General features: G+C 51.4%; 2 protein-coding genes and 1 long non-coding RNA gene across 7 annotated transcripts; 2 read left to right on the top strand and 1 right to left on the bottom strand.

Annotated features, from left to right (window-relative positions):
• The first annotated feature begins 2,547 nt into the window (after nucleotides 1-2,547).
• On the top strand, nucleotides 2,548-17,226 carry LOC128805266 (acrosin-like). 4 transcript variants are annotated; one of them, XM_053973844.1, is made up of 5 exons: nucleotides 2,548-2,718; nucleotides 14,493-14,735; nucleotides 15,049-15,314; nucleotides 15,574-15,719; nucleotides 16,195-17,226. In XM_053973844.1, the coding sequence occupies exons 1-5, from the start codon at nucleotides 2,648-2,650 to the stop codon at nucleotides 17,029-17,031; spliced, it is 1,563 nt and encodes a 520-aa protein (XP_053829819.1). In that variant the 5' UTR covers nucleotides 2,548-2,647; the 3' UTR covers nucleotides 17,032-17,226. The 4 variants fall into 4 exon arrangements, with proteins under 4 accessions (XP_053829819.1, XP_053829821.1, XP_053829818.1 ...); XM_053973846.1 differs by lacking the exons at nucleotides 14,493-14,735; nucleotides 15,049-15,314; nucleotides 15,574-15,719; nucleotides 16,195-17,226 and adding exons at nucleotides 2,996-3,238; nucleotides 3,522-3,787; nucleotides 4,054-4,199; nucleotides 4,675-5,037; XM_053973843.1 differs by lacking the exon at nucleotides 2,548-2,718 and adding an exon at nucleotides 14,108-14,213.
• Nucleotides 8,393-10,808, top strand: LOC128805267 (acrosin-like). The gene is made up of 5 exons (XM_053973847.1): nucleotides 8,393-8,534; nucleotides 8,814-9,056; nucleotides 9,359-9,624; nucleotides 9,825-9,970; nucleotides 10,446-10,808. The coding sequence occupies exons 1-5, from the start codon at nucleotides 8,464-8,466 to the stop codon at nucleotides 10,629-10,631; spliced, it is 912 nt and encodes a 303-aa protein (XP_053829822.1). The 5' UTR covers nucleotides 8,393-8,463; the 3' UTR covers nucleotides 10,632-10,808.
• On the bottom strand, nucleotides 11,522-14,007 carry LOC128805268 (uncharacterized). Of its 2 annotated transcripts, none has more exons than XR_008436348.1 (3): nucleotides 13,942-14,007; nucleotides 12,607-12,768; nucleotides 11,522-11,865 (listed from the first exon to the last, which is right to left on the bottom strand). It is a non-coding gene; the product is annotated as an uncharacterized LOC128805268 (long non-coding RNA). The 2 variants fall into 2 exon arrangements; XR_008436349.1 differs by having other exon boundaries at nucleotides 12,644-12,768.
• Nucleotides 17,227-18,049: the final 823 nt, after the last annotated feature.

Raw genomic sequence — 18,049 nt, 5'->3', positions numbered from 1 at the left:
TTTCTGTTTCACTTTTTCTTGTACTCCCTCACCTCAAAACTGTGAAATAATACTTTTTAGATATACACACTCTTACTGTACTCCTGAGTTCTCCAAACCCCAACAGAAGAATCACCTATAAGCAATTTTTTTCCAATTTCTAGAGAAGCTTCCCACAGTATTCACCCTCCCATTAATAACTGATTACTTTTTCTCCTTCTCTTTTTAATTCACACCATAGAATGCCATGCTTAGCATCCAACATTTATTCCTTATTGCTCAAGTCAAATCTGTATGTTTCTTTACCTATAGCATGGACAACAAGGATTGTGACACTTGTTCTTTAGTACAAGAGCAGAGTCGATTATGCGCTGCATCTCTCAACTTACACTGGCACAATATCAATAAAGATGCTACACACCACCTGATTAACACATACCTACAACCTGCTTCTACTATGACTGCTTTGCAGCTCTTTATGTAGTGTGTGGGCACTGCTGAACAATGTTTCTCAGCTGCAATGTGGATGAACATGAAGAACTGAAGCTATAGAAGTCAGGAAGTCACATTCAGCTTCCCATGCTAACATCAAGAAAACTGAATCTTTATACTCATCACAACTGCACCCAACTGTCCAATAAAAATACACAAAAGATCACAGTTTCCTGAACTCTACTCAATCCAGTCATATTTCTGTGGAAAGCTATGTTCGTAAATCAATTGACAATTAACTTTTTTCCCCATTAAAATATCTTTATGCATCTCTTGGAATGCCTGAGCCTCACATTGTACATCATTCAGAGTAACACCATGCTACAGACACAAGAATTAGCAATGATGTGGATGCCTGTATTATCTTGCCATGTAACAAAAGAACAGTGTAAACATACCTGGCAAACCAATATGATCACTTGTGCAGTAAATCTTTTTCTTGGTCTACATTAATATTGAAGGATGCAGTTTAATAAAAAACAGCAGAAATAAATATATATGTCATGTAACCTAACTTTTCCCAGCCCTTCTATGCTTACAGACAGCTGGAATTCCTTGGAAAATACACTGAAGACAATCCAATTCCAATATAAAACAAAATTTCAATCATTTAAATTTTTCTAAAAAATAGAAATTTCCAGTATCTCTTTTTCTATGTCCATGTAAAGAAAAAAAATATTTTGCCTATGAGAAGCAAAGCAATTAACCTTTTTTTCTCCCCTCTCACCCCATTTTCTCACAGAGCTCCAAAGAAGAGCTACTTTAGATGGGTGCCAAACATAAAGCACTTCCAGAAGTCAAGGCCAATATGGTCTTAGAAGAAATTCTGTTTGCTCCAGAAATACCAGGTAAGGGTTCCCAGACAAGATGCTGAAATTCTGGAAGACTCAGCATTGTTCTCAAAGTTTTCTGGCAAAACCACGCTGGGGAGAATTGTGATGTACCTTAAGAGTAGTGAAGATTCTGAGGTATCATCCCAGTGATACACTTAGCTACTCTGTTTAGGTCAGTATCATCCCTGTCATGACTCACTAAACTGAGCATTTCTAAAAATAAAAAGCCATGTGAAATCTTAAATATTTTACCATGCCTACATTTCATTACTCCATCTCTAGAAGAAATTCACAGAAAAATGTTTCACAATCACTACAGAAATATTTAGAAGTGTAACTCCCAAACAATGTTCCTCATTCAAAACTACTTGCATCTTCTCAGCTTCCAGCTGAGAAATTAAGCTAACTTGTCAACATCAAACTAAATAAGTAGCAGATTGTTCATTAAAAGCTATTAGGACAGATTTTTTTTCCTTTTAATTTCCATGCTGAATCTGAAGCAGTTGCATTCACAGCTGCCCTTCAAACATCCACATTGGAAATGTGGATGCTCACCCACTGTGGCTGTGACTGGATTGGCTCCTGACCCAAGCACACACATGCTTCCTGAAGGAGTCCTGTTCCAGAGTGATTCTGTTTTGTGAAGAATCTCATGGAAAAAAGGCTGCAGAAAGCAGGGAGTAGCAGGAGAAGAGAGGCAGTGAAATTTCAAACAGGTTGTGATGCTATGCTAGGTGTTCTCCTGTGAGATATTAGCAAGCAGTGACAGGAGACAGCCACTGCCTGCCCCAGGGCCTGCACATCCTCATCCCAAAGGAAAAGGGACCTGAAGAAAGCTGCTGAGAGCCTTTTTACAAGGGCAGGTACTGATAGAAAAAGGGGCAATGATTTTACAGGGACAGAGGGTAGCTTTAGATGGGATATTGGGAAAGAGTTCTTGACTGTGAGGATACTGAGGAACTGGCACAGGTTGCCCCAAGCAGCTGCGATAGCCCCATTCCACAAAGTGTTCCAGGACAGCTTCTGAGCCAGGCTCTGGACAACTGGATCTACTGCAGGTCATCCCTCCATGCCCAAGGCAGTGGGGTTGGAGCTAGATGATCACCAAGGTCCCTTCCACCCCAAACCATTTCATGGCTCACCAAGTAGATGTTGCCCCTCCCCCAGTGGGCTCCATGACACAGGACCCCACAGAGCCCAGAACATGGAACCCACCCCTCTGTGACATCAGCCCCAGGGCCAAGGGCACCACAGGCAGCGCAGCTGCTGCAGGCACTGTGGCTGTGGCTGTGCTGCTGCACGGAGCTCTCAGTGCTTGCAGCTGACACGTGCCTCTGGCAGCCATGAATTGGCTCGGCCTCCTCGTCCTGCTGACTGTGGCAGGGCTGGTACACGGGACATGGGACAACTGTGGGTGAGTGGCCCCAGGACCTGGGAGGGAGCCACGGCAACACTTGCGGCCTTCCCTGGAGGGGACCCACATGTCCCCATGGCTGGGCCACAGCTTCCCACTCACCATGGGAAGCCTCAGTTCCTTGCCAGCAGCCAGGTGCTGGCACGGACAGACACACACCCCATGGGCTTCCCTGGCCTGCAGTGCATGCAAGCCCTTTGGGGAGGGCAGAGGGCTGAGCTTCAACCTGAGCCACAGCAAGCCATGAAGCAGCATGGAAATGACTTTCTGCTTGCAGAGGGAGCTGCGGGCTCCGAGCTCCGCAATCTGTCTATAGCCCCATGACTTATTCCTACGGCGACGTGGCTTATGACTATGGCATGACACGCATCGTGGGTGGCACAGGTGCCGCGGAAGCAGCCTGGCCCTGGATGGTCAGCATCCAGCACCCCTGGATACCAGGCCTGGGGCATCTGTGTGGAGGGTCCCTCATCAGCACAGAGTGGGTCCTCACAGCAGCCCACTGCTTCGACGTTATCAGGTAAGGAGGAGCAGGGAATGGGGACATTCCCACAACACCAGCAGTTGCCCTGTCAGCAGCACCACCTGCTACTCCCGTCCCCTTTCCTCTCAGGCAGCCAGGCTGCCAAACTGCTCAGGAGAAGCCTGGCTTGACATTTCCCCAGCCTAAGGCATGCAAGGGCACTCACACCTGCCAGAGCACAGCTCCCTCTTTGCCTTGCCAAGAAGAGGTCTCACAACTGCTGGGCTGCTGTGGCACATGGCTCTACTCCCTCTCAACCTTATCTCCATATCCTTTCCAGTAACGCCAGCTTGGTCTATGTGGTGATTGGGGCCACACAGTTCACTCAGCCAGGCCCTGGAGCTGCAGTGCGCAGCGTCAAGCAGGTGGTGATACACCAGTACTACAGCAATATCGACTATAGCTACGACATTGCCCTGATGCAATTGGACCATCCTGTCCAGTGTAGCCCCTACATCCAGCTGGCCTGTGTGGCTGACCCCACCCTAAGAGTCTCAGAGCTGCAAAACTGCTGGGTTGCTGGCTGGGGTGCCACTGCTGCAAGATGTGAGTACCAAGAACAACTCCTTGGGCAGCTCAGCGCACTGGGGAGAGGGTTTGTGCTTCCCCACAGCAGAAGCCAAAGCCAGGCTACAGGACATACACCTCTACAAAGATGGGCCTGGCTTGCTCCCCATAGGCTGGCAGCAGGGTTACAATGACCCAGTGCCTCTGAAGAGGCAAAGCCAAACCTTAGGGAAAGGGATCCCCTCCAGAGAGATGAGGAAACTGCCATGGATCTGCCAGGGGCTTAGTCCTTTCTCTGCTCACAGCTCAAGATTCAGCTGATCGGCTTCAGGAGGCCAAGGTCCAGCTCATCGATGTCCAGCTCTGCAACAGCAGTGACTGGTACGCAGGAGAAGTCCACACCCACAACTTGTGTGCTGGTTACCCACAGGGCAAGATTGACACCTGCCAGGTAGGAGCATACCACGAGCCACTCAGCCCCCAGCAGCACCGGCATCCCAGGCAGCACCACCCCAACACAGCCCAGGGCCTGCTTTGCCCGGCCACTCAGTCACCCTCCCAGCCCCTTTCCCCCCCCAGCTCTTGTGGGGGCTTCCCACACACTCCCCATCCACACCTGCCGGCCCAGGCCTCCCCTTGTGCCAAAAGCCCAGAAAGCCCAGCTAATGATCCTGGTAGCCCAGAGGTCCAGGTGCCAAATGTCCATCCTCTGCACATCCAGGAGCCCTGTGCAGAGACAACAGAGAGAGCCCTACCCTACAAGAATCCAAGTCATTCACAGCCAAGCCTCTGGAGGCTCCAGCCCCTGAGCAGAGCCTTTCTCTGCCCAGAATACAGCTCTGGCAGGGGCTGTGGGATAGAAGGAGACAACCCCAGTGCTGGCAGGTGCCACCAACACCACCTTAATCCTCTGTGCTCTGCTGCAGGGTGACAGCGGTGGTCCTCTCATGTGCCAGGACAACAACGCTGACTACTGGTGGGTCATAGGACTAACCAGCTTTGGAAAAGGCTGTGCCAGAGCAATGAGGCCCGGAGTCTACACCTCTACACAGTACTTCTATGACTGGATCGATTACAACATGCGTGTAAATGCAATTAAAAGTGCTCCTTGAGCAGCAGGACAGGCAGGATGCACGGCAAGCTGCAGTGCAGCACAACCACTTCCTGCTGATCCAAAGGCAGCCTCAGGGTCAAAACCCTGCTCTGTCCTGACCACTCTCATCTCCACTGTGCACACAGACACTGGAGTTGATTTAGTTGTTGAAATAAAGTTACCTTGGTTCACAGGGGACCATCTTTTCAGTGCAATTCTGAATTCTGGGCAAGACAAGAAGTGCCATGCTCAGGACCTGCCAAATGAGCCTGGGGGCACCAAGGGACAGAGCAGCTCCAAAGAGCTCCAAAGTGCCTGGTCATAGACAAGAGTGCTCTGAGCCACCATGGGCTGGAGGAACCTGGCACATCAAGCCTAGGAAAGGGATTGGAAAAAAGCAGACACCTTGGGGGTGGTGCTCAAATGCACATGGGCTGCTGATTTAGGGCCTGGTGTGAGCCTGGGCTAAGGGAACACATCTGGGAAACTCCCAAGCATGACAAGGGCAACTCCTGGCTCCTGACTGGAGTGCCAGTGCCCTAAGGCAGACCCAGATTTCATGGGCAGCAAAGGGGGATTGATATGCCACGTGGTCACACTTCACAGATACTCAAAGGAGGAGCTGGGGTCATTCTGGGGAGAGGAACTTGGCAGGAACAGTAGGAAAGCACAGGAATGCCAAGGTGTGTGGGCCAACACCACCTGCAACACCAAGGCTGTTCACAGGCAGGGCCAGCCTGTGAGCCAGGGCGAAGTGATGCCTGGGCATGGCTCAGGGAGGAGATGAGGGCAGAGAAAGGGAGGAGTCAAGGAAGATGAGAGGGCTGTATAAGCGTGGCAAATGAAGGGAAAGAGCAATCAAAGAGCCAGCTGCACAGACACAAACTACAACTTGATGTGCTTGTTTTCCAGAGTGATGCACAGAATCACCACAGGATGGGAAAGAACCTTCTTATCTCAACTCGCTAATTAACAAATCATCTACAAACTGTACTCATTCTCCCCTTAATTTATATCCTTTCAATCAAACCTCAATATTTTTTGTGGTGGGAGAGGGAAAGAAAAATGGTAGAGGAATTCCATGGGGAAGTGTTATTGAAGGCAATTCCTGTCTTATACAGGTGAAAGCAAGTCAACATTGACTTTCTTCATCTAATGGAAGGTTAAGAATGCCTTGGGCTATGTGTCAATCCATCTGCTTCTGGATATTCTTCTTGGCTTCCAGGCCAATGGAGTCCTGTCTCACAGTGGGTGACACTCTACCCTCTGTGTTAATCAAGATGGGCTGTGCTGAGAACAACCACCCCACATCTGTACTGGTCCCTGCCACCGTGGCAAATATTTCCTGAAGTAAATTTCAGGGGCTGCCTGCTCACTAAACACACTGAGTGAAAGAATGTCACTCAGGGTTGGGGATGGCCATTACCCTGTCCAGTCAGGAGACCAGCTTAGAGTCACCCAACCATCCTGGAACAACCTTATTGTGCTGTCTTGGCAAAAATTCTGCTGTGCAAACAATTTCTCCCAGTTTTGTGCAACTGCAGCCAGGGACATCCCCTCACCTAAACCAGGGATCTTTCCCATCACATCAAACACATCGAGGAATGTGAAACTCCTTTGTGCATGCCAAGAAGAGACTTCCACTCCATTCTGTGTGTGCCATGGGACCCTAGCACCCTGGCACGAGGGACACAAGGCTCTCCCTATGCCTTTCTCCAAAAGCCTTTCAGCAGAGACTCAAATGCCCTAGAAGAGACTCAGGGCCCGCCATCTCGCACCTTAGGGGGGCCTCCACAACTACTCTCTGGCCCTCTTACACTAATCATGCTGTGCATGCCTTCTCCACTCTCTACCAGTAATTTCACCAAATCTGCACCAAATGCCACATTAGAGACGCTCAAATGTACCTGTATAATTTACACAGAGTGCACTCCCCATTTGGCTCCTTCCTGCTCTAAAGATCCCAAGTGAACTCATCAATACCCGCTCTGAAGGATGAAGGCTCCAGCAGTACTGCCCTTGGGTCCCATCTGGGCTGCCAAAGTGCTGAGGAAACTTCCCTGTGTGACCATTTTGGAAGCACAGGTGGCTCCAACGAGCCAATGGTTGCCCCATTTGATTCCCTATCCACACCACTCTTACCCAGTCAGAGCAGGTTTCCATACCCATTCAACCTCAGGATTCCCCCAGCAGACTTGCAAATGTCGCGTTCTATAAAGAACCACCAGCTCCTGCTGCAGCGCTCAGTGTCCATTCAAATCTTGGCCAGTGCCACAGCTCCCTGTGCCCTCTGTTATGCAGCTCAATCTGCAGCTGGCACAGCTCCCTGCCCCAAATGGATTCCTCAGCCACTGCCTGCCGTGGGGACTGCACAGCCTCATCCCGCAAGAAGAGGGGCCTAAAGAAAGCAGCAGAGAGTTTTCTTACAAGGGCACATCCTGATAGGACAAGGGGCAATGGCTTTACAGTGACAGAGGGTAGCTTCAGCTGAGATCATAGGAAGGAATTCTTGACTGTGAGGCTGCTTGAGATACTGGCATCCCAGAGCACCTGTGGATGCCTGTTTTTCATGTAAGTAGGGTCAGCACAGAAGACAGAGATACCAACTTCAGGAATAACTGTAATTTACTATAATTCAAACTGATGCCTGAGGAAGTTGGTCTGGAACATAGACTAGACAGATTTTAATGAATAAAGTAAGTATTTATTGAAAGGCCTTTAAGGGCCTTTAAGGCCCTTGGACACTACAAGAGCCTGGCCAGGGCTACACCCAGGTTGGATCTAAGATGGATCTTGGTCACCAGTTTTTACACTTTTATAAGTTTTGGTCCATTTAAATATTGGAGTTAACTATCCAATTACAGCTTCAGGTCATGAAGTCTCAACATCTTGGCTTGCCCCTTTCACTTCACTTTTATTTATGCTTTTTGGGTAATGGTTGTCCTTGATTCTCAAGTTGAGAAGGGATTGTTTTGTCTAACTACCCTGTGAAGAGAACTTATTAACACTTAATATGAAGTTCAAAGTTACACACCAAGGCAGCAGAGAATCAGAAAAATATAAAACCTAAAGTTTTAGGGATCAGAAACAGCAAAGAATTGCAAATGGATAAGTAAGCAGGACATCAAATCATTAGCAAATATTTACAAAAGGATAAGATAGGCAATGCATCTAATCATTATTATAAAACACTGCCTACAGTGATGAAGAAAGACACATCACAAGTTACCCTAATCCTTGATCATCGTCCAGGTCGGCCTATCAGCTGGGGGAAGTCATTGTCACTGTGTTCAAGGACAGCTTCTGAGCCAGACCTTGAAAAACATTTTCAGTGCAAGCTGTCCCTCTGTGCCCAAGGCAGTGGGGGTCAGAGCGAGAAAATTTCTAAAGTCCCTTCCACCCCAAACTATATATGGTTCACTGAGTAGATGTTGCCCCTCCCCCCGTGGGCTCCATGACACACATCCCCACAGTGCCCAGAACATGGAACCCACCCCTCTGTGACATCAGCCCCAGGGCCAAGGGCACCACGGGCAGCGTGGCCGCTGCAGGCACTGTGGCTGTGGCTGTGCTGCTGCACGGAGCTCTCAGTGCTTGCAGCTGACACGTGCCTCTGGCAGCCATGAATTGGCTCGGCCTCCTCGTCCTGCTGACTGTGGCAGGGCTGGCACAGAGCATCCAGTACACTTGCGGGTGAGTGGCCCCAGGCGGTGAGAGGGAGCCATGGCAACAATTCCAACCTTCCCTGGAAAGGACCCACCTGTCCCCCATGGCCTGGCCACAGCTTCCGATCCACCACAGGAAGCCTCAGTTCCTTGCCAGCAGCCAGGTGCTGGCACAGACAGACGCACACCCCATGGGCTTCCCTGGCCTGCAGTGCGTGCAAGCCCTTGTGGGGAGGGCAGAAGGCTGAGCTTCAGCCTGAGCCACAGCAGGCCATGAAGCAGCATGGAAATGACTTTCTGCTTGCAGAGGGAGCTGTGGGCTCCGAGCCCCACCACCTGTCAACAGCCCCATGACTTATTCCTACGGCGACGTGGCTTATGACTATGGCATAACACGCATCGTGGGTGGCATGGGTGCCGCAGAAGCAGAATGGCCCTGGATTGTTAGCATCCAGCACCCCTGGGTACCAGGCCTGGGACACTGGTGTGGAGGGTCCCTCATCACTGCAGATTGGGTCCTCACAGCAGCCCACTGCTTTGACAAGATCAGGTAAGGAGGAGCAGGGAATGGGGACATCCTCACAACACCAGCAGGTGCCCTGTCAGCAGCACCACCAGCAACTCCTGTCCCCTTTCCTCTCAGGCAGCCAGGCTGCCACAGTGCTCAGGAGAAGCCTGGGCTTGTGCCAAGGCTTCCTAACAGCCTCCAGCTTGACATTCCCCCAGCCTAAGGCATGCAAGGGCACTCACACCTGCCAGAGCACTGCTCCCTCTCTGCCTTGCCATGCAGAGGTCTGGCAACTGCTGGGCTGCTGTGACTCCCTCTCAGCCCTCCCTCCATCTCCTTTGCAGTAACATCAGCATGCTCTATGTGGTGATTGGTGCCACACAGTTGACTCAGCCAGGCCCTGGGGTACAAGTGCGCAGCGTCAAGAAGGTGGTGATACACAGCGACTACAAGCCTAGCGACTACAGCTACGACATTGCCCTGATGCAACTGGACCGTCCAGTCCTGTGCAGCTCCTACATCCAGCTGGCCTGTGTGGCTGACCCCACCCTAAGAGTCTCAGAGCTCATCAACTGCTGGATTGCTGGCTGGGGTGTCACTACTGCAAGAAGTGAGTACCAAGAGCGATGTCTAGGCCAGCTCAGCACACTGGGGAGAGGGTTTGCGCTTCCCCACAGCAGAGGCCACAGCCAGGCTACAGGATGTACACCTCTGCAGAGACGGGTCTGGCCCTAGGGAAAGGGATTCTCCAGATAGGGAAGGAGAACTGCCATGGTGCTGACAGGGGCTTATTCCTTTCCCTACTCACAGATCTAGATTCAGCTGACCACCTTCAGCAGGCCAAGGTCCAGCTCATTGATGTCCAGCTCTGCAACAGCAGTGACTGGTACTCAGGGAAAATCCACCCCTACAACTTGTGTGCTGGTTACCCACAGGGCAACATTGACTCCTGCAAGGTAGGAGTGTACCACGAGCCACTCAGCCCCCAGCAGCACCGGCATCCCAGGCAGCACCACCCCAACACAGCCCAGGGCCTGCTTTGCCCGGCCACTCAGTCACCCTCCCAGCCCCTTTCCCCCCCCAGCTCTTGTGGGGGCTTCCCACACACTCCCCATCCACACCTGCCGGCCCAGGCCTCCCCTTGTGCCAAAAGCCCAGAAAGCCCAGCTAATGATCCTGGTAGCCCAGAGGTCCAGGTGCCAAACGTCCATCCTCTGCACATCCAGGAGCCCTGTGCAGAGACGACAGAGAGAGCCCTACCCTACAAGAACCCAAGTTATTCACAGCCAAGCCTCTGGAGGCTCCAGCCCCTGAGCAGAGCCTTTCTCTGCCCAGAATACAGCTCTGGCAGGGGCTGTGGGATAGAAGGAGACAGCCCCAGTGCTGGCAGGTGCCACCAACACCACCTTAATCCTCTGTGCTCTGCTGCAGGGTGACAGTGGTGGTCCTCTCATGTGCCAGGACAACAACGCTGACTACTGGTGGGTCATAGGACTAACCAGCTTTGGAACAGGCTGTGCCAGAGCAATGAGGCCTGGAGTCTACATCTCCACTCAGGACTTCTTTGACTGGATCGATTACAACATGCGTATAAACACAGTTAAAAGTGCTCCTTGAGCAGCAGGACAGGCAGGATGCAGGGCAAGCTGCAGTGCACCATAACCATTTCCTGCTGATCCAAAGGCAGCCTCAGGGTCAAAACCCTGCTCTGTCCTGACCACTCTCATCTCCACTGTGCACACAGACACTGGAGTTGATTTAGTTGTTGAAATAAAGTTACCTTGGTTCACAGGGGACCATCTTTTCAGTGCAATTCTGAATTCTGGGCAAGGCAAGAAGTGCCATGCTCAGCACCTGCCAAATGTGCCTGGGGGCACCAAGGGACAGAGCGGCTCCAAAGAGCTCCAAAGTGCCTGGTCATAGACAAGAGTGCTCTGAGCCACCATGGGCTGGAGGAGCCTGGCACATCAAGCCTAGGAAAGGGATTGGAGAAAAGCAGACACCTTGGAGGTGGTGCTCAAATGCACATGGGCTGCTGATTTAGGGCCTGGTGTGAGCCTGGGCTAAGGGAACACATCTGGGAAACTCCCAAGCATGACAAGGGCAACTCCTGGCTCCTGACTGGAGTGCCAGTGCCCTAAGGCAGACCCAGATTTCATGGGCAGCAAAGGGGGATTGATGTGCCACGTGGTCACACTTCACAGATACTCAAAGGAGGAGCTGGGGTCATTCTGGGGAGAGGAACTTGGCAGGAACAGTAGGAAAGCACACCAGGAATGCCAAGGTGTGTGGGCCAACACCACCTGCAACACCAAGGCTGTTCACAGGCAGGGCCAGCCTGTGAGCCAGGGCGAAGTGATGCCTGGGCATGGCTCAGGGAGGAGATGAGGGCAGAGAAAGGGAGGAGTCAAGGAAAATGAGAGGGCTGTATAAGCCTGGCAAATGAAGGGAAAGAGCAATCAAAGAGCCAGCTGCACAGACACAAACTACAACTTGATGTGCTTGTTTTCCAGAGTGATGCACAGAATCACCACAGGATGGGAAAGAACCTTCTTATCTCAACTCACTAATTAACAAATCATCTACAACCTGTACAAATCTGCATCGAAATTTTTGCCCTTTCCGTTCAAACTTTGATTCTGTTGGGCCAGGAGACTTTTGAAGCGTAGACTTGGGTTAGACTGCCCTGGGTTCGTCTTGTTGAAGGCAGTTTTCACCTCTCTTTTCCAGGTGAAGGCAAGTGAACATTGACTTTCTTCATCTAATGGAACGCTTCAAAATGCCTTGGGCTAAGTGTCACTCCATCTGCTTCTGAATACTCTTCTTGGCTTCCAGTGATGCCTTAAAGAACCTAGAAACAAAACAGCACACCTTCGACATAATGTTAGTATAGGAGGTATTATAAAGGCTGAGCTTCATTGGAGGCCTCCTGTGGCAGATATGGCAAATGTCCACAGAATTCCTCCCCCACATGGGGTGAATACAGTTTTATAAGCTTAGCAAATTAGCATATTTGACAAAAATCACCAATTAGGACCACAAATTGTGAAGTAATTCCTCCTCCAGTTAAACAGTCTCTAAATCCTCCCTCACCCCCCACCCCCCATCCAGATAGAAACTAAACTTTGTTTATGAAAACACATCTCAAAGAGCTGTTTCCAGCTTTGGTTCCCAAGAAGAACCAAGATAGGATTAGGGGCCCTTTACTCTCCGGGCTTGGAGGTCCGAAATATGTTTTGCCTGTCTGCTTAGGGAAAAGGTAGGGAAAAGTACTGGGAAACTAACCACAGATACAACAACAGGCTACAGAGCTACAAATGTATGTGTAAAGAATACAGAGAATATATAAAAGAAAATAGGCAAAAATGAATCTGGCATCACCAGGCCAATGGAGTCCTGTCTCACAGTGGGTGGCACTCTTCCACCTCTGTTAATCAAGATGGGCTGTGCTGAGAACAACCACCCCATATCTGGTCCTTGCCACCCTGGCATAAACTTCTTCAAATATTTCCTGAAGTAAATTTCAGGGGCTGCCTGCTCACTAAAGACACTGAGTGAAAGAATGTCACTCAGGGTTGGGGATGGCCATTACCCTGTCCAGTCAGCAGACCAGCTTAGAGTTTCCATACCCATTCAACCTCAGGGTTTCCCCAGCAGACTCGCAGATGTCGCGTTCCGTAAAGAGCCACCAGCTCCTGCTGCAGCGCTCAGTGTCCATTCAAATCCTGGCCAGTGCCACAGCTGCCTGTGCCCTCTGTTATGCAAAGCATGGGCAGTTCACAGCCTCTGGTCCTGGGCTCCTGCCAGCCAGAGCTCAATCTGCAGCTGGCACAGCTCCCTGCCCCAAATGGATTCCTCAGCCACTGCCTGCCGTGGGGACTGCACAGCCTCATCCCGCAAGAAGAGGGGCCTAAAGAAAGTAGCAGAGAGTTTTCTTACAAGGGCAGGTCCTGATAGGACAAGGGGCAATGGCTTTACAGTGACAGAGGTAGCGTTAGATGAGATCATAGGAAGGAATTCTTGACTGTGAGGCTGCTTGAGATACTGGCATCCCAGAGCACCTGTGGATGCCTGTTTTTCATGTAAGTAGGATCAGCACAGAAGACAGAGATACCAACTTCAGGAATAAATGTAATTTACTATAATTTAAAGCTGTAAAGAATTGCAAATGGATAAGTAAATAAGACATCAAATCATTAGCAAATATTTACAAAAGGCAATGCATCTAATCATTACTATAAACAACTGCCGACATTGATGAATAAAGACACATCACAACTTACCCTAATCCTTAACATTATCCAGGCCTGCCCATCAACTGGGGGGAAGCCACTGTCACAGTCAAGGACTGACTTTCCCACTAACAGCAACTGGGAAACCCTGCAGGTACCTTCCCCTACAGGCAGTGAGGTTACTGACTGTGCTGTGAGAGGTCCCTGTTTTTATACTGTGGAATAAGCAAGATACCAAAACTTCTAGTTGCAGTAACATCTGGATTCAGTCTCCTACTGGGATGCTCCTGAGGCCTGGGAGTGCTCCAGAAGAAACCAACAAATTTGTCTGTGATCCCACAACCCCAAAACAAGGCCAGATGTGGCCTTGTCCAGTTCCTAAGTATCGAAAGGAAAATCCATATTTCTCCAGTGAGTGGATATATCTCCAATATAGATACATTGGTTTGAATGTCCCTCTAGTGGCCAATTTTGGCTAAAGGCCTGTTGTTCTAGCCTTAGTCAGGGCCTGTTGATCAGGACTTAGTACTTCAATGCCCCATGCCTCGAAGTATTCAAGGACAGCTTCTGAGCCAAGACATGTACACGATGGACAGCTGGGTCTAGAGCAAGCCATCCCTCCATGCCAAAGGCAGTGGGGTTGGAGCTAGATGATCACCAAGGTCACTTCCACCCCAATCCATTTCATGGCTCACCAAGTAGATGTTGCCCCTCCCCCAGTGGGCTCCATGACACAGAACCCCACAGAGCCCAGAACATGGAACCCACCCCTCTGTGACATCAGCCCCAGGGCCAAGGGCACCACAGGCAGCGTGGCTGCTGCAGGCACTGTGGCTGTGGCTGTGCTGCTGCACGGAGCTCTCAGTGCTTGCAGCTGATACGTGCCCCTGGCAGCCATGAATTGGCTTGGCCTCCTCGTCCTGCTGACTGCGGCCAGGCTGGTACACGGGACATGGGACAACTGTGGGTGAGTGGCCCAAGGACCTGGGAGGGAGCCACGGCAACACTTGCAGCCTTCCCTGGAGGGGACCCACATGTCCCCCATGGCCTGGCCACAGCTTCACACCCACCACAGGAAGCCTCAGTTCCTTGCCAGCAGCCAGGTGCTGGCACGGACAGACACACACCCCATGGGCTTCCCTGGCCTGCAGTGCATGCAAGCCCTTGTGGGGAGGGCAGAAGGCTGAGCTTCAGCCTGAGCCACAGCAGGCCATGAAGCAGCACGGAAATGACTTTCTGCTTGCAGAGGGACCTGCGGGCTCCGAGCCGTGGTGTCTGACTACGGCCTCATGACGTACTACTACGGCGACATGGCTTATGAATCCGGCATGACACGCATCGTGGGTGGCACAGGGGCCCTGCCAGGGGCCTGGCCCTGGATGGTCAGCATCCAGCACCCCTGGATACCAGGCCTGGGGCATCTGTGTGGAGGGTCCCTCATCAGCACACAGTGGGTCCTCACAGCAGCCCACTGCTTCGACAAATTTGAGTAAGGAGGAGCAAGAATGGTGACATCCCCACAAAACTAGCAGGTGCCCTGTCAGCAGCACCACCTGCTACTCCCATCCCCTTTCCTCTCAGGCAGCCAGGCTGCCACAGTGCTCAGGAGAAGCCTGGGCTTGTGCCAAGGCTTCCTAACAGCCTCCAGCTTGACATTCCCTCAGCCTAAGGCATGTGAGGGCACTCACACCTGCCAGAGCACTGCTCCCTCTCTGCCTTGCCAAGCAGAGATCTGGCAACTGCTGGGTGGCTATGGCACATGGCTCTGCTCCCTCTCAGCCCTCCCTCCATCTCCTTTGCAGTAACATCAGTCTGCTGTACGTGGTGATTGGTGCCACACAGTTGACTCAGCCGGGCCATGGGGCACAAATGCGCAGTGTCAAGCAGGTGGTGATTCACCAGTACTACAATCCTGCTGACATGAGCTATGACATCGCCCTGCTGGAATTGGACCATCCTGTCCAGTGCAGCCCCTACATCCAGCTGGCCTGTGCACCCGACGCCACACTGAGAGTGTCAGAGCTGCAAAACTGCTGGGTGGCTGGCTGGGGTGCCACTGCTGCAAGATGTGAGTTCCAAGAACAACTCCTTGGGCAGCTCAGCGCACTGAGGAGAGGGTTTGGGTTTCCCCATAGCAGAGGCCAAAGCCAGGCTACAGGACCTACACCTCTACAAAGACGGGCCTGGACTGCTCCCCAAAGGCAGGGACACAGTGCCCCAGTGCCTCTGAAGAGGCAAAGCCAAACCCTAGGGAAGAGAATGCCCTTCCCAAGTCAGGAGAGGAGAAAGGGTAATGTAGTGCTCAGGGTTTATTTCTTTGCTCACAGCTCAACAAGAAAGTGATCACCTGCAGGAGGCCAAGGTCCAGCTCATTGATGTCCAGCTCTGCAACAGCAGTGACTGGTACGCAGGAGAAATCCACACCCACAACTTGTGTGCTGGTTACCCTCAGGGCAACATCGACACCTGCCAGGTAGGAGCCTGCCATGAGCCACTCAGCCCCCAGCAGCACCGGCATCCCAGGCAGCACCACCCCAACACAGCCCAGGGCCTGCTTTGCCCGGCCACTCAGTCACCCTCCCAGCCCCACCTCCCCCCCAGCTCCTGTGGGGGCTTCCCACACACTCCCCATCCACACCTGCCTGCCCAGGCCTCCCCTTGTGCCAAAAGCCCAGAAAGCCCAGCTAATGATCCTGGTAGCCCAGAGGTCCAGGTGCCAAACGTCCATCCTCTGCACATCCAGGAGCCCTGTGCAGAGACAATAGAGAGAGCCCTACCCTACAAGAATCCAAGTCATTCACAGCCAAGCTTCTGGAGGCTCCAGCCCCTGAGCAGAGCCTTCCTCTGCCCAGAATACAGCTCTGGCAGGGGCTGTGGGATAGAAGGAGACAGCCCCAGTGCTGGCAGGTGCCACCAACACCACCTTAATCCTCTGTGCTCTGCTGCAGGGTGACAGCGGTGGTCCTCTCATGTGCCAGGACAACAACGCTGATTACTGGTGGGTTGTTGGACTGACCAGCTGGGGAAGAGGCTGTGCCAGAGCAAGGCAGCCTGGAATCTACATCTCCACTCAGTACTTCTATGACTGGATCCTGGTCCACACAGGCGCAAACACAGTTGGAAGGGGTTCTCCAACATCACAAACCTGGAGTAATTTTATGACGGCTCACCTACCAACTCTGAAGCCATGGCCAACACGTCCCCTTCCCACTCATAAGCCATGGCCAGCACGACCCCTTCCCACTGTTAAGCCATGGCCAACACTACTTCCCACTCCTAAGCCATGGCCAACACTACCTCCCACTCCTAAGCCATGGCCAACACTACCTCCCACTCCTAAGCCGTGGCCAACACGACCCCCCACTTATAATCCATTGCCAACACCCCCTCCCACTCCTAAGCCGTGGCCAACACAACCCCCCACTTATAATCCATTGCCAACACCCCCTCCCACTCCTAAGCCGTGGCCAACACGACCCCCCACTTATAATCCATTGCCAACATCCCCTCCCACTCCTAAGCCGTGGCCAACACGACCCCCCACTTATAATCCATTGCCAACATCCCCTCCCACTCCTAAGCCATGGCCAACACAACCCCCCACTTATAATCCATTGCCAACACCAATCCCGTCTCAAAAGCCTTGGCCGACAGTGCCCCCCACTCCAAAGCCAACAGCATTGGGTGAGCTTAGCTCCTGCCCATTTCCACTCAACAAGCTGGTAGACTTCTTTACTAAGGTGAAGAAGCTCCTTCATGAGGTCCTTGGACAAAACACAGCTTGAGCAGCAAGACAGGAGGGATCCAGGGCAGGCTGCAGTGCACCCACAACCATTTCCTGCTGGGGCAATGCCTGCTGATCCAAAGGCAGCCTCAGGGTCAAAAACCTGCTCTGTCCTGACCACACTCCTCTCCTGTGTGCAGGCAAACACTGGAGTTGACTAAGTTGTTGAAATAAAATTACCTATGCTCAAAGTGAATCAGCTTTTCAGTGCAATTCCAACTCCTGGGCAACATCCATAAGGCACAAAGGGACAGAATGGCTCCAAAGAGCTCCAAAGTGCCTGGTCAGAGAGGAGAGTGCTCTGAGCCACCATGGGCTGGAGGAACCTGGCACATCAAGCCCAGGAAGAGAATAGGAAAATATTTTCGTTAAGGCTCCAGTATTTGCTGAAAACTCCTGGGAGACAATACTGCCTTACTGCACTCAAGATAAATTCCTCTCATAGTAACCATTTGTGAGAAGTGTTGCTTTTTTACAACACTGACACTTCTCCCTTATGTCATTTCCTCCTCTCTTCAGTGGCAAAATAGGCACTGTGCTTTGCAGTACAGATACCAATGCTATTACGTGTAATTTTTCATTTATCTGGTCCAATTTTCACATCTCACCAGTGTCTGAAATGTGCTTTATTCTCTAAAAATCCTAATAGAAGAGGAAAAGTTAGGGGAGGGAGTTGAAAATCCCACACAGAGCACACCTTGAGCTATGACAATCATAAGCACCAGCAAACCTAAATTTCCATACCTTGTGCTCGTTCAGGGCTGAGGGAAGCTGAACGCTCTCATATCCAAGCTGGTTGCAGCCAGCCCTTATATCTACTCTAAATCTACAGTTTCCATTTAAAACCATTCCCCCTGGCCCTATACCTACAGAACCTACTACGTCTAAACCAAGTAAACCAATGCTGTTACACCCTTAAAAATAGCCTCTTGAAACACACTTGCACTCAGTGAAAGTCACCCTTAGCATTATGCCTAGCACCAAAACACAAAGCCACTGGAGGAAAAGGAAAAAAATTA

This window comes from Vidua macroura, chromosome 3 (assembly GCF_024509145.1).
Source record: "Vidua macroura isolate BioBank_ID:100142 chromosome 3, ASM2450914v1, whole genome shotgun sequence".
Lineage (NCBI taxonomy): Eukaryota > Metazoa > Chordata > Aves > Passeriformes > Viduidae > Vidua > Vidua macroura.
The sequence above is the reverse complement of the archived record's forward strand: the minus strand, read 5'-3'. Positions and strand labels throughout refer to the sequence as shown.